Source organism: Rhinopithecus bieti, unplaced genomic scaffold (genome assembly GCF_001698545.2).
Source record: "Rhinopithecus bieti isolate Rb0 unplaced genomic scaffold, ASM169854v2 scaffold_5273, whole genome shotgun sequence".
NCBI lineage: Eukaryota > Metazoa > Chordata > Mammalia > Primates > Cercopithecidae > Rhinopithecus > Rhinopithecus bieti.
This window is the reverse complement of record NW_016805057.1, coordinates 1,170,583-1,186,773: the sequence shown is the minus strand read 5'-3', so window position 1 is coordinate 1,186,773 and position 16,191 is coordinate 1,170,583. Positions and strand designations below refer to the sequence as shown.

At 37.4% G+C, this 16,191-nt stretch overlaps 2 protein-coding genes across 2 annotated transcripts in view; one reads left to right on the top strand and one right to left on the bottom strand.

Moving 5' to 3' along the window:
- The window catches only part of GTF2F2 (general transcription factor IIF subunit 2), a 141,798-nt gene that overhangs the window by 69,388 nt on the left and 56,219 nt on the right, over window positions 1-16,191 (top strand). The gene's annotated exons all lie outside the window — the stretch shown is intronic.
- The window catches only part of KCTD4 (potassium channel tetramerization domain containing 4), an 8,493-nt gene continuing 858 nt past the window's right edge, over window positions 8,557-16,191 (bottom strand). Inside the window, exon 2 of the mRNA XM_017870980.1 lies at window positions 8,557-10,459. Within this exon, the coding sequence (XP_017726469.1) occupies window positions 9,493-10,272 (780 nt within the window). The 5' untranslated portion in view covers window positions 10,273-10,459 and the 3' untranslated portion in view covers window positions 8,557-9,492. The remainder of the gene's footprint in view (window positions 10,460-16,191) is intronic.

The window sequence follows — 16,191 nt, the reverse complement described above, 5'->3', positions numbered from 1 at the left end:
TATTATTTATTTATTTATTTATTTATTTATTTATTTATTTATTTATTTATTGAGACGGAGTCTCTCTTGGTCACCCAGGCTAGAGTACAGTGGCACGATCTTGGCTCACTGCAACCTCTTCCTCCCAGGCTCAAGCAGTTATCCTGCCTCAGCCTCCTGAGTAACTGGGATTACAAGTGTGCACCACCACCCCTGGCTAATTTTTTTTTTTTTTTTTTTTAGTAGAGACAGGGTTTTACCATGTTGGCCAGGCTGGTCTTGAACTCCCAACAAGTGATCTGCCTGCCTCGACTTACCAAAGCGAGCCACTGCACCTGGCCTCTTACTCTTTTTGACTCATTCATATACTTTCCCAGAAGAGTGATTTCTTATAATATTGTAATACCTGAAACTTGTTTCTGTATAGAAACAACCATAGATGGTTTCTTTGCAGGAAAGAGGTAGCTGGGGGTGGCTGTTCCCTTATTGGGAAACCGTTAGTTTCTGTAGAAGAGGTTTTAGCCTTTTACTTAATTAGTAATTCTTAACATGATTGGAGTTGATTGGTGAAGTCTTTTTTAACTTTATTTTCCCTCTTTTTTTTTTGAGACAGAATCTTGCTCTGTCACCCAGGCTGGAGTACAGTGGCATGATCCTACCTCACTGCAGCCTCAAACTCTTGGGCTCAAGCAGTCTTCCCACCTCGACCTCCCCAAGTGCTGGGATTACCATGTGAGCCACTGTAGCCAGCCTTTTTTCCCTAATTGTAAAATCCTCACCTGCTTTTCTTTTCCACTGCCTGGAACCAAAACACCACTGTTTGATGCATATTCAAAGATAAAGTGAATTAAGATTCTACCTAAATTTTTTTCTTTTATTACATCCTTTAGTTAAATGGAAAGTCTTCGGAAAGTTAGGAAAGATTTTACTTAAGGTGCCTTTTGCTTCACTAAACACCTCAGTGTTAGCTGCGAAATTTGTATATGTTTTATACAAGCACAAGGTTGTTATTTTCTTTGTTTTTGACAGGGTCTCGCTGTGTCGCCCAGACAGGAAGTGCAGTGGCATAGTCACAGCTCACTGCAGCCAATCTCCTGTGCTCAAGCTATCTTCCCACCTCTGCCTCTTAAGTAGCTGGAACTACAGGTGTGGGCCACCACGCCCGACTTTTTTTTTTTTTTTTTTGTATGTTTTGTGGAGACAGAGTTTTGCCATGTTGCCTAGGCTGGTCTTGAACTCCTGGGCTCAAGTGATCCTCCAGCCTTGGCCTTTGAAAGTGCCCAGAAAGTGCCCAGATTATAGGTGCACCACCCCGCTTAGCCCATTATTTTCTATATACCTATCACCTAGTGAATTTTATAATATACCTAACTATGTTGTATTCTATAACAGCAAGAGATATATTTGAAGCTCCTTTTTCTTGTCTCTTATTAAGAACAATCTGTATGATACCCCAATAATCCAAATTTTCCTTGAGACACAAAGAAGAGCAGAGGGAAATATAACTGAGAACCAAAATGTATTTTAATATAGCCTTCTTCCACTTTTCAAGGTAGCTGAATTTTATGTTCTAAATCTCAATGTGTTAGTTTTTGGCTGTGGTGTAACAACACCAACTTATAATTATGTTGTAAACTTGTATATATTGTAAACATGTGTAGACTTACACATGTTTTTGGTTTTAGTTTTGGTTTTGTTGTTTTGTAAATCCATCACCCACGACTTTTAGCTATTGTACAACATGGTGAATATACCCAATAACAAGGTATTATATACTTTTTTTTTTTTTTTTTTTGAGACGGAGTCTCGCTCTGTCGCCCAGGCTGGAGTACAGTGGCCGGATCTCAGCTCACTGCAAGCTCCGCCTCCTGGGTTTACACCATTCTCCTGCCTCAGCCTCCCGAGTAGCTGGGACTACAGGCGCCCGCCACCTCGCCCGGCTAGTTTTTTTGTATTTTCAGTAGAGACGGGGTTTCACCGTGTTAGCCAGGATGGTCTCGATCTCCTGACCTCGTGATCCGCCCGTCTCGGCCTCCCAAAGTGCTGGGATTACAGGCTTGAGCCACCGGTGCCCGGCCGCGTATTATATACTTTTAAGTGTTCTTACCACAAAACTAAGTATATAAGGTAATACATATGTTAATTAGTTTGATTAGCCATTCCATAATATATACATATTTCAAAACATGTTGTTTACCATAAATGTATACAAATTTTATCAATTAAAAATAGTTTTTTAAGAAAGTGCACTAAAAAATCATTTATGACTTTTGATTCTTCTGTTTGGTGATTCCCTCCAGTTATCTCACCTTTATTAGTAATTATTTCCATGCACAGCTATGCACAGTCTTTCTTTTTTCTTTCTAGATGGATTTCTCTTAAAATATCTTTGCATAGAAAAAAATGTGCAAAAATCAAAATAGTTTTGTTAGGATATAGGATTATGGTATCTGCATTCATACTTATTTTTAACGTGGTTTTTTTTTTCCCCCCCTGAGACGGAGTCTTATTCTGTAGCCCAGGCTGGAGTGCAGTGGCGCGATCTCGGCTTACTGCAGCCTCCGCCTCCTGGGTTCAAATGATTCTTGTGCCTCAGCCTCCTGAGTAGCTGGGATTACAGGCATGGGCCACCATGCCAAGCTAAGTTTTGTATTTTTTAGTAGAGATGGGGTTTCACCGTGTTGGCCAGGCTGGTCTTGGACTCCTGACCTCAAGTGATCTGCCCACCTTGGCCTCCCAAGGTGCTAGGATTACAGGCGTGAGCCCTGGCACCTGACCTATTCTTTTTTCTTTTAATTTTAATTTTTTTTTTGAGACGGAGTCTGGCCCTGTTGCCCAGACTGGAGTGCAGTAACTCGATCTCAGCTCACTGCAACCTCCACCTCCCAGGTTCAAATTATTCTCCTGCCTCAGCCTCCCGAGTAGCTGGGATTACAGGCGTCCACCACCATGCCCAGCTAATTTTTTGTATTTTTAGTAGAGACGGGGTTTCACCATGTTGACCAGGCTGGTCTCGAACTCCTGACCTCGTGATTCACCCACCTCGGAGTGCTGGGATTACAGGTGTGAGCCGCTGTGCCCGGCCACCTGGCCGCCCAGCCTATTTTTAGTGTTTTAAAAACTAAATAAAAATTTATCAAATGTTGTGATACGTAATGTGAATGCTAAATGGTCTAGTTCTTTGTAAAATAACATTAAGTGATAGAAGATAAATCAAGTCAAAATTAGTATCATTCAACATTTTTTAAGAACCTTAAAAATAGTTAATAAATACCTGTTTTAACGAGGCAAAAATCAGTGGGCTGCAAATTAAGAATTAGTAGGCTTCCTCGATTTTATACTTTAATAATGTCAAAACATATGTGCTAAACATCCTAAAGGACAGTAATCAAAATTACTTTTGAAAAGTTGAGCCTGTTTTTAAAAACGAATTTTCAAAATTAACTGGTTTTAAAATAAAATTACTATTAAAACTTGCTTTTAAATGTAACTGAATATTCTGGAATCACAGTTTTGGAAAAACCTGTCATGGTTTTAGGTTAAATGTGTTATATTTTATAATATGGAGTAGGTTTTTAAAACATTTACAAAGGGGTATGTTGGTGAGGCGTGGTGACTCACGCTTGTAATCCCAGCACTTTGGGAGACCAAGGCAGGAGGATTGCTTGAGCCCAGGAGTTTGAGACCAGCCTGCTGGGGCAATGAAGTGAGACTCCATCTCTATGAAAATATATATATTTTTTTAATTTATATTTTAAAACTTTGAAAGGGGTATGTTGTAATGGTCTCATTTTTAAATATCCACTTCAGTATCTTTTCTAAAATAACTAGTGGTTGAAATAAAGCTAGACTTTCTATATTTTATTATACAATGCTTAATGTACATTTTTGCATTGTTAGAAAAGTTTTATTACATATAAGTCATTTATAACAACTTGTATGTGTTCATGATTGTTTGCTAGAAAATATTAAACCATTATGTATTTTTGTTAAGAAAAGAAGTAGAGGCTGGGCGCGGTGGCTCACGCCTGTAATCCCAACACTTTGGGAGGCCAAGGCAGGCGGATCACGAGGTCAGGAGATCGAGACCATCCTGACTAACACGATGAAACCCCATCTCTGCTAAAAATACAAAAAATTAGCCGGGCGTGGTGGCGGGCGCCTGTAGTTCCAGCTACTGGGGAGGCTGAGGCAGGAGAATGGCATAAACCCGGGAGGCAGAGCTTGCAGTGAGCCGTTCCAGCCTGGGCGACAGAGCAAGATTCCGTCTCAAAAAAAAAGAAAAGAAGTAGAAATACAGTCCACCTCTTCATAAATTTTTTTAGCCATATTTTAGATTCATCTTAAATATTTCTCTCTGTCCAGCCTATTTTCCTTTACCGGCACTCCCTTGGTGTTTGTTGATAGAAACAAATTAATTTTAATATTATCTTAAGCAAAATACGATTAGGACAATAAGTCAGCTACAGAAGAAGCCATTGTATATTTTAAAGTTAAATACAAATGATTTCTGAGTTGCATACTGTTTTGGATAGTCCTCCATATTACATATTTGCTTTATTAACAAGGATAATTATGATTCAGATGCTGTAATTTTAACCTTGACTAACATGCATTGCTGTTTAAAATATTCATAATTTATTAGATAGGTGTGTGTTTAAAATAGCATTATCACATATATTACTCCTTACTGATTTTATTTATTTGAGATGAGAGTCTCACTCTGTTGCCCAGGCTAGAGTGCAGTAGCACAATCTCAACTTGCTATAACCTCCACCTCCTGGGTTCTAGTGATTCTCATGCCTCAGCCTCCCAAGTAACTCAGATTACAGGCGAGCACCACCATGCCCAGCTAATGTTTATAGTTTTAGTAGAGACAGCGTTTCACCTTGTTGGTCATGCTGGTCTTGAACTCCTGACCTCAAGTGATCTGCCCGCCTTGGCCTCCCAAAGTGGTGGGATTACAGGTGTGAGCCACTGCACCTGGCCCTGACTGACTTTACATTGCTAACAAAACAGCTGCTATGATTATTTTGTTATTGTAGATTTTGACATGAAGCTAGAAAACAAAAGTCCCAAAAAACCTATTATATCTATTTTAAATGAATAGAATGAAAACCATGTTTGCCTATAGCAGTTTAAAGTACAATCTTGTGTTTTGTAGTATTTCAGCACATATTAAACATGTGCTTGTTAAAAGTTCCCTATTCTGTTCATGTCTAAGTAGAAAGCCTAATTAATGTAAATGTGCATTTTCGGGAGACCTGTTCATGGTTATGCCATGAAAATACTTTTTACTGGACAAGATAATAATTAGTGCTTTATCAAAAGTTCATGAAGGTGAAGTACTTTACACACAATTTAGAATTAATTTTTTTTTTTTTTTTTTTTTTTGAGACGGAGCCTCATTCTGTCACCCAGGCAGGGGTGCAGCGGCCAGATCTCACCTCACTGCAAGCTCTGCCTCCCGGATTTACGCCATTCTCCTGCCTCAGCCTCCCGTGTAGCTGGGACTACAGGCGCCCGCCACCTCACCGGCTAGTTTTTTGTATTTTTTAGTAGAGACGGGGTTTCACTGTGTTAGCCAGGATGATCTCTATCTCCTGACCTCGTGATCCGCCCGTCTCGGCCTCCCAAAGTGCTGGGATTACAGGCTTGAGCCACCGTGCCCGGCCAGGCCATGGTGGTTTTGATTTGCAATACCATTCAGGACATAGGCATGGGCAAAGGCCATGGTGGTTTTGATTTGCAATCAAAAATCAATGGGTTGCAAATTAAGAATTAATAGACTTCCTCAATTTTATACTTTAAAATTATGCCATAGGCAATGCCATTCAGGACATAGGCATGGGCAAAGACTTCAATGACTAAAACACCAAAAGCAATGGCAACAAAAGCCAAAATAGACAAATGGGATCTAATTAAAGAGCTTCTGCACAGCAAAAGAAACTACCATCAGAGTGAACAGGCAACCTACAGAATGGGAGAACATTTTTGCAATCTATCCCTCTGACAAAGGGCTAATATCCAGAATCTAGAAAGAACTTAAATCTACAAGAAAATCCCCATAAAAAAGTGGGCAAAGGATGTGAACACACTTCTCAAAAGAAGACATTTATGCAGCCAATAGACATACGATTCACCTGTTTTTTAAATGACATGGTGTTAAAAATATTACTTTTCTAAAATTCAGTTTTTCACTCAACGTTTTAGGAATATTTGCATTGTAAGATTGTATCAAGTGAGGCAAACCTATATTTTGGTGTTCTGTATTCAACACCTACCTTGTGAATGCCTGTTTTCTGCCATGTTCTAGGTGTTAGGGATATAAATGGCTTGCAAAATCAGACACGGTTTCTGTTGGCTCTGGTACTGGTATACCTGGGCTTCAAATCTTGGTTCCACCTCTTTATAACTATGTAATCTTGGGCAGATTACTTAACTCTCTAAGTCTCCATTTCTTCATCAATAAAAAGGGAAGAATAATTAATACCTTTCTTAGAATTGTTTAAGGTTTAATTGAGAGAATGTATGTTTATAACATGGTATCTGGCATGTAGTAAAATGCTCAATAAATGTTAGCTTTTATTATCACCCTAAAAGTAAGTAGCGTTTGAAGTATAAGTTTTGTGGATTTTTTTGTTGGTTTTGTTTTTGGTTTTGTTTTTGGTTTTGTTTTTTGAGACGACATCTCGCTCTGTCACCTAGGCTGGAGTGCAGTGGTGTGATCTCGGCTCACCACAACCTCCACCTCTCAGTTTAAGCAATCCTTTTGCCTCAGCCTCCCAAGTAGCTGGGATTACAAGTGTATGCCACCATTTGTGGCTAATTGAAATACAAGTAATTTTCTTAAAAAAAAAAAAAAAAACTGAATAACCTGATTCAGTAACATCATCTTCAGTCTGGCATGGTAGTCATCTTCTTTGAATTATTTGAAAAGTCTCATGTTTCATTTGTTGTGTATACCACCATATATACATTTTGAAAGTATAGTAAAAACCATAATCTTTTCACATTTTAAGGATGGTACTAGAGTCACTCACTGCATGGGGTAATTCCAAATATAAGGGAATATATGTTTGGCTCATGACAACTATAGTAACCTACTTTTTTATTACCTTTCTTTTGAGAAAGATAGTCACTTTGTGATTTGTTTTTTGGAACAGCATTTATGAGAAAAAATTTGAGAAATAAATTTTTCAGTGACTGGGAAAAGAAATACTCTGAGAGCTTCACTCTGACTTATAATTGACATTTTGTGTGATTTCTTGAGTTTCTTGAATGGAAAGTATTTCTAAATATATTTAGAAAATACTAACATTAAAATATAGATATTTTCTATATACTTAGAGCACAATATTTAGGCACTTGAATATGTAAATCCAAGTACGAGTAATTTGGAATTTTAAAAGGTACATTTATAAAAAGTTATAAGGGTGGTCAGTCTAGTCAGATTTCCTTCTAGATTACTAAATTGTTTTAGAACATTGTGATTTATTAGAAGTGTGAGGAGGAATTAAATGTGTCCAGATACAAGTTCTAAAAGATGCTACTTAAAAATGAATCTGATATTTTTAATAGTTTCTATCAATAATAACTTTGTTAAAATAGTTACATCCTCTTTTGATTTGATGAAAACCTTACTTGTAATGCTTCTCAGGAGATCTCTTCAGCTATATCTCCTGTGAAAAGATATGTCAGGGTTATTTTTATTATCTGGAATGAAATCTTGTTAGAGAAAATCTTGCTCTGACAGTAAATCACTACCTTTTTTTCATTACCAAAGTCCAAATGCCAAGGAAAAGTCAACTCTTAAGTTGGAGAAGCATATAAATAGTTCAATTATAGTCGCTATTCAAATAAATTTTACAATTCTTTTCCTGTTTTTATAGTTTGTTCAGTCTTGATTAAGCTGTTTTAAACTACGTAAAAGAATGTTTTACTAGAAATCTGTTTTCTTAGTGTACATAAAACATTGTGTAGCTGATGTGGAATTTGGTTTTTAAATGTGATTTTTGAAGAATTTTTTTGTAAGAACAGATTTTAAAAGGTTTCTTTTAGTATATACAAGCCAGGTTTTACATTACGTTAGCGTTTTACTTAGAAGCAGTTGTAGTTCTGGAAATGAATTTGTTTTTTTCTAGTTTTTATGGAGTAATCAAACTTTTGGCTATATATGCTAGTTTATGTAACCTCAGTCAAGATTTTCAGACGTCTTCTTGAGATTTATTAAAATTAAGATTTAGTTACCAGATTTAATGGTTTAATTTTAAAGGAGCAAATTTAAGTATATTTTGTTCTTAGAAGTTAAAGAACAGTTGAAATGATTTAGCTGTCTTTTGCAGGGGGAAAATACAGTCATTTAGAGTTAAGTTTGTAGATTACTTCATTGAAACGGCCATACATAAAACGTAATTTTAAAATAACTTTTGTTTGGCATGAGGTAATGTTAACTCATTGAGTCTGAGATTTAGCATCCAAAAAGGTATTGAAAACAATCAAAGTTCTTTCATAAGAATAATGTTTAGTGATGTTCATTTAATATTTTTGAGCTTGAAAATTGAACACTTAGGGTGATTCTGAAAATGAACTCCTTTATTATTCTAATAACACATACTCTATTGAGACCAAGTTATCCATGCTTTGTGGGAACTCAGCCTGCAAAGAATTGAATTTGCTGGGTTTTGTCACTTCCAGGACCAGCCAGGGTTACTGTATTCTGCCGGTTGACTACATCAATGCATAATTTTGTGCAAAATCATCAAGTGGTACTGTTTGCTTTTAAAGTGACATGTAACTTTTTATTATAATCATTAATACAATCAAAGAAGGTAGCAGTGCTTTTATTTACTTTTTATTGTCATCAAGCAGTTTTCTAGGAATTTTCAGCAAAATACCAATTCAGCTATAAGTCTAGTATGAAACACAGGAACTGTGAATATAAGCTTTTGGTGCCTGCTATGGAAAAATCAAATCAATAGCTTTAATGTCTTCTTACAATCTCATTTGGCTTCACTATAGCTCTGTTTTAGTTAGATCTGCACATCTGTTTTGCTCCAGGTGGTTAATTTTACCAGTTCAGTTTCTCTGTAGATTTTTGCCATAGTAGAAAGGATTTTAAATCTTAATAGCCCCTTAAAATATTTTATTACCAGTTACTGAAATGAACGATAGATAATGTACATGCTTTGTTTTTTGTGCAAATACCCAAGACAATCTGATTGAAAGACAGCTTAAGGACAAATAAATAGCAAAAGCATTCAGTCTTTATTTACAGTATATAGAAGGTTACTATTTTCATTTTAGGTGGAAGAGTCTGATCAGCAGGAACACCCCAGAGGAAGGACATCTTTAGCGATAGAATTTACATACCGTTAGCTCACAGTAATTGATTAGTAGCAGGGCTCTGTAGTACAGAGCTAGCTGGGCATGTTATTTGGGATGCCTTTGATGCTGTGGTTTTCCGAAGCTTGCTGGCTGCATGCTTGTTGCCTTTGTTCGTGACACAGGTAATTACTTGATAAAATGAAGTGCATCGCTGTGAACAATTGACCCTTTGGAACAATCCAGGCTGGTCAGCAGTCTGAAGCCACACTTTAAAGCCATCATGATAGCCTCAAACTTAAGAGTTTCCAAGGTACAGACAAAGGTGTTGTCTTCCTTTAGTACAAGTCGAGTGCCATTTTCAGACTTTATGAAGTATTTAAATTGGATGATATTTGACGATATTGAAAACTCCTCTGGAAATCCATCCAGCCTGCTTTTGGACACCAGAACAATGCGAGACTTTATTTTTGATATGAAATCAGGAGCATTACAGAAGATTCTCAGTCCTTGTGAACGATCGTGGTTATCTGTTATTTCCAAGAAAGTAGTCTCTCTGGGTGTTAGCTGTTCTTTCTCCCACCTGGATTTCACTTCCTCTGCCAGTCCCTTGAGCTGAAAGAATTCTGCTTCTTGTGCAAGAAGTTGATTTTCTCGAAACCCTTCTGGCAATAGAAGTTCTCCATTTCGTAGGAAGTTTAGGACATGCCTGAAGAGGAGCCCATCCCTGTCTATGAAATAATGACCATCAGCATCAAACGGGCAGAGGATTTTTCCATTTACTATACCTTCAAGGAAAGTGTCTGGGTACTTGGTCAGCGTTTGTTTTTGAGTAATGTATAAATATCCACCAACGTTGAGGGTCATCAGTGTAGATTTGCAGTTCTTTCCTTGATCAGTATCTTCCAGGCTGTTGTGTTTCCCTTCGTACTCTTTTTCTTTTTCTCTTCTGTTTATTTTACGCTCCATGTTTTGAAGATGCTATTTCAGCTTGTTCTTCTTGGCTTTGAGATTTTTTAAAAAGAAACACTACCACACAAGCACGCCTTTATTCAGCCCCAGCCTGGTGATGGAATGGAAACGCTGGCAGCATCGCCTGCGCTGTCAGCTCGGTTTTGCAGTAGGTGGCGTATCAGCCTATGTATGCAGGAGCTTTCTGGAGTAAGACGGAAAAGAGAATTTGCATTTAACTGTATCAGGGAAGGGATTTGTTTTGAAAGGATTTTCATGTCTATCCTTTGAAGTAATAAGAGTTACTCAGAATAAATTGAATTTCCTCTTGTCAGTTAAGCAGATCCAAATATTTAATTCTTCATCCAAATGTGAATGTTTGGCTATTTCTAAATGCCTGAGTTATTTTTTAATCAGGTAGGCTTAATATTGAATAATATTGTCATCTTTTGGAAAATAATGTATATTGATTTAGTGTCACCTTTTTAAAGTAAACATAAGGTGAAAATTCTAGGTGTATACAATTTTCTTTCCCGGAAAAAGTCACACATTTCACAGTGGTGTAGTCATTTTTGAGACACAAATAAGAATACTTAACCTGCTACTTGTGACACTGTACTTGATTTTAATTGGATTTGCATGTGATTCTGATTTGGAGATCTTTGTTAAAGGATGTTAAGAAATTTTTTTATTTTTTATTATTATTTTATTTACCCTAAAAGTAAAAAAATCAAATAGACAGGCTTTACAGTAATCTCTTACTTTTTTTGGTTAAGATTTTCTGTGGAAAATTCATGAACTTGTTTCACTTGGAGCCTGCTTTTGTGCTGAACAAAGACTTGGACAATTATAGAAAATACTGTAACTGTGTATGTGCATGCATATATATGCCGTAGGAAGATAGGAGAAAGATAGAGATTCAGAATACCTACTACAAAATAGTGTCATGGGTAAGTTAGTTTGTTTGTTTGTTTCACAGTGGGCAAAAGAAACCACCAAAGCCTAACCTTGTTTTTCAACTTGGGAGCTGGAACAGTGTGAATGATGTCACCCTCCACTTCCCAGATCTTTTTCCTCTTTCCCCTATAACTTCCCTTCCAAAGCAATTTAGGGTTCTGAACTGTCACTTCTAGCATTTAAAGGCTCAGTGATAAGGAATGTGAACATTGTCCCCAGTACACTATTATTTGGCCTATCTGCTAAATTATTCTGGGAAACTACATTGTTTTTTGTTTTTGTGTCAGTTTTTTATTTTATTTTGTAGAGACAAGTTTTGCCATGTTGCCCAGACTGGTCTCAAACTCCTGGATTCAGGTCATCTGCCCATCTCAGCCTCTCTGAGTGCTGGGATTACAGGCATGAGCCACTGCCCTGGGCCACACTGTTAAAAGTTAGACTTTGGTTTATATTTTTCTTGCATTAAAAGTATTTTAAAATTACTTAACTGTATGTTGACATAGAAATATTGGAAGAGATTCTTCTAAAATGCTTGCTTATTTTCTTTAAACAATATTAGATTTTCACGTATAAAAATTATATTCTTATAGTGATCTTGAAGTTAACTTTCATGCATTATTGAGATCAAAAGTTCATTGAAATTGAACTAGAAAATTAAGGCATAATGTTTTAGAGCTGTGTTTTGCTTAGAGACTATGAAATTCAACTTCCTCATTTCACCAAAGATAAAATTGCATTTCAGAGAATTGTTAGTATTTTATCTAGGACTTTACAGCAAAGCCAACATTTTGACTAAAACTTCCTTTCAGTCCCGCAGCACTTAATAAGACTTACCCTTATATTCTGACAATCTCATGTTTGTCTTGATTTTGCTTTTTTAGATGAAGTCGTTTCTGTCAATACAAGTTTTTAAGAAATACTGAATAGATTTTGAGGGAGAAGGGATACAACTTTGGAAGTTTATTTTCTTGTCTTACCATTACAAATAGTCACTGCACATGAGTAGCATTATATAATAGCAAAATCAAAAAGGCATAACAATTTCATTTATAGATTTAGTCCTCTTTTTTTGAACTTTATAGGGTACCAGAATTAGTACAACGTAACTGTAGTATAGTAATGGGAGACTGTGCTAGCATGTTCTTGCTTGTTTAAATAAAGTGATGTGGATAGATACTATGTACTCTGGGCCTGCTTCCTTACACCCTGTTTGGCCTGTCTATAGATGCCTTCATGGGAAGCCCCAATGCTGTTCCTGTTGGAGGATGGGCTTCCATGGGGGTGATGAGAGGGCAGGAGTGAGGCAGGACAGCTGGAAATGGGACTGCTGACCTTCAGTCATCACTCCAGGGCCACCTTACACTTCCTAACTCACTCACTTCTGATTTCTGCTGCCAGGTTTTCAAAACCACTGATGAGTGCTCATTTCTGCAGGCTTGCCTGAACAGACACTAAACCATTCCATCTTGTGCCTCTTCTCCTTGATTGCTTTTTCTCACTCTAGACTTCACTCTTTGGTGTTCTCGGCTTCTGCAAAGTTGACGTGTGATTACTTTGCCACCCATGGCCTGGCAACAGCAGTGTAACTGAAGCCTTGTCTTAGTGCCTGGCTGATACAAATCCATAGGACTTTTGTATCCTCTTTGGCCCAACTTGCAGACTTAAGGAAGAAAAATGTAGGCCGGGCATGTTGGCTCACGCCTCTAATCCCAGCACTTTGGGAGGCTGAGGGGGTGGATCACTTGAGGCCAGGAGTTTGAGACCAGCCTGGCCAATATAGGGAAATCCCTTGTCTACCAAAAATTTAAAAAAAAAAAAATTAACTGGGGTGTGTTCGTGTATGTCTGTAGTCCCAGCTACTTGGGAGGCTGAGGCAGGAGACTTGCCTGAGCCCGGGAGGTGTAGGTTGCAGTGAGTCGAGATAGTGCCACTGCACTCCAGTCTGGGCAACACAGTAAGACCCTGTCTCAAAAAATAAAAATAAAAAATAAAAATGGCACCCAGTAGGCCCCACTGTATCCCTGTTACTCCATATTACCTCCAACAAAGCAAGATGACCGCAATTCATGAAAATTATAGGAGTTCATTGATCATTGCTGCCTGTGGTGGTACACATGCCCCTTAGGAGAAAGCCAGATTATCTCTTTTTAGGCTATTCTAAATTTATATTTACTTGCTAGAGGGTGGGGAGTGGGTGTTGCTTATCCGAGGTAGTGTCAGTAAGGTCTCCACAGCCCTAAAACTATAAAAATGGTGTTTCAGTACCTGTACCAAGGGAGACATCCCTGGATCATGGGACTATGTTTCTCTGCCTCATTGCAGATACAAACTGGAACTGCTCAATTTAGTGGTTTCAGCAGAAGGGTTTAAATGTCACAGATTAGCTTACCTGGATCCACTTGGCCACTAGATTTGAAGATTTTATCTGCCTTTGCAGGCAAAAACATATAACATTTTGAAAGATTGGGGTCCTGTTTCCTACTCCGTACCTTAACTCTTTATTAGAGTTAGATCACCTCTGTCTTAGACATCTTTAATCATACATAACCAACTTTGAGAATTTAAACTGGTCCTTAGTATGAGTATATCCTATAGTTAATTGGGTCCAGTGCCTGACTAAATTCTGGCAGAACCTTCCCCTATGAGGTAATGCTAATGTCCTACCGTCTGCATAAGGCAGAACTCATTCCAGCAGGAATTCCCATCTTTTCTACCAATTCCTTTTGGGAAATGAGGTCTTTGTCATCCCGCGATTGATGCAGGACATCATTGTAATATATACACTTGCTCCATTTATATGCCAGAGATATTCCCATGCCATGGAAGGAAGTGGAACCTTACCAGGAGGTTCTCTCTCCCAATTGGAAGATACAAAAAGTACGATAATTCTGCTAGACTTAACAGGTCACTCCTCTATAAAATTCAAACACTCTTCAAGGAAAAGGGAAGGTCTTAGAAGCTGCCTTTGAGAAGAACAGGAAGCTTCTGTCTCCACATTCTCCCCTTCTATCAAATCTTGGTTGTTGTCAGCTGCATGCTTCTCTGCTTGTCTTTTAAAAGGATTTCTTTCCCATTACCTTAGAAAGTAAAAGCTAGAGAAACTGCTGTCAATTTTTAACTTAAACCTGACACTATCTCTGCCTTGGACTTGCCCACATTTTTTGTTTTGTTTGTTTATTGATCTGTGTTTTGACCTTTCTCTGCCTTTCACAAGCTGAGTTTCTTTTTTTTTTTTTTTTAACATGTACTTGCTTCATCTCCTCTTGTCAATAGCATTGAATATAAGAAACATTCGAGGTATGAATATTTTATGTTGGCTTCTTTTGTGTGTTAAAAATAAAAATTACACTGTCTAATGATTGATGTATTTTAAGAATCAAGGACTTTCCCATGTTAATGTAATTATTTTTGAATGTCCAAATTTTAGTTCTGTTTTGAAATATAAAATTTATCTGCTCTAAGTGTTGTCTAGTACTGGTATTATACTAACAAAAGTACTATGGCAGCCACTTTATGTAACTAATTGACCACAGCATCTCACAAACTGTACAGAGTCCTTGAACCTTCCTAGGACTAACAGGACATAACCTCTGGCCAGAAAGTCATGTGAACATGTCATTGCAGTCCAAAGAATACAGCTGTAAATATTTTGCAGTGTTGAACTGTGTCTTCAAGGAAGCCCAGGAAAATTGCCTACATTGGCAAATGTTTTAGCCTCATTTGAGGAGTATAGAAAAAAATAAGGCACTGTGTGTCAAAAGGAGCGCAAATAAAGACAACAGACTACCTCAGAAGTTCAGGTGAAATTCCCTTCCACATTTCTTTGATTTTCACTACAGAGGTAATCTTGACAATTTATAAATTATATTCATGTTTTACATGTACTTTGGAAAATGAATATTTCAGGGAAACCTGTGTTTTGTAATTTTGTAAGCAGAAGTCATACCTTAAGGTTTTTAAAATGAAGTTGTTTTTTTTTTTTTTAAATAACCTGTGCATTATTCATTACTGGAAAATTCTGTTGTAACCAGATGAGCATAGCACTTATATAAGCCATCAAATGAACATTAAAATTATAATATTGTACAGAACTCATTTTTATAGTGCTATTTGGCAAAGTGCAATTTTACTTTCTCTTTGGGAAGAAGATATTTTAAGCTAATAACCATTACCTACAATCTCAAAATGAGGGGCATAAGTTTGAAAACTCTTTTAAAGGTACTACAGTTAGGAAGTAAGTGACTAAAGAGGGTCTCTGTTCCCATATGCTAGTGCCTGCCACTGTTCCTTCTGTTTTTCTCATCACTTAACGTCCCCTCGTGTCTTCTGTGATGAGGTGGTGTGGAGGAGAGAGAAGAGGACCTGAACAGGAGAAGAGAATGTGATGGCTCAAGGGAGATGATAGCTCAAGGGAGCAAACGTGGTTTCTTACAGAGTAGGGAGGAATTGTAAATTAGGGGTGGAGAACGCTATCATATCACACATTTTTTCGTATTTACCCTTTCTATAACTGAGGTACATCTTAGTATCGTTAGCTTGTCAAAATTTAGTGGCAGTATTTTGTCTTGGTGGCACGTAAAATAATGGTTGATATTACAAATGATAGCATCTTATAGTTGATGAAGTATCTGAGCAGCTCTATGAGCTCTTCCCTCTGTATCACAAGAAAGTAAAATTAACAGACAGGGAGGAGGAAAAGAATTTTGCAGGGAGATAGGAGAGACAGGGAAGACAAAACAGTGTGGCTGCTTGATGTTAAAATTATCTAAACAAATTATTTTATAACTTCTATAAAATTAAATTTTACTTTTTGATACAGGGTCTTGCTCTGTCACCCAGGCTGGAGTATACTGCAGCCTCAACCCCCTGGGCTCAGGTGATCCTCCTGCCTTAGCCTCCCATGTAGCTGAGGCCACAGGCATGCCCCACTATACCTGGCTAACTTTTTGATTTTTTTTTTTTTTTTTTTTTTTTTTTTTG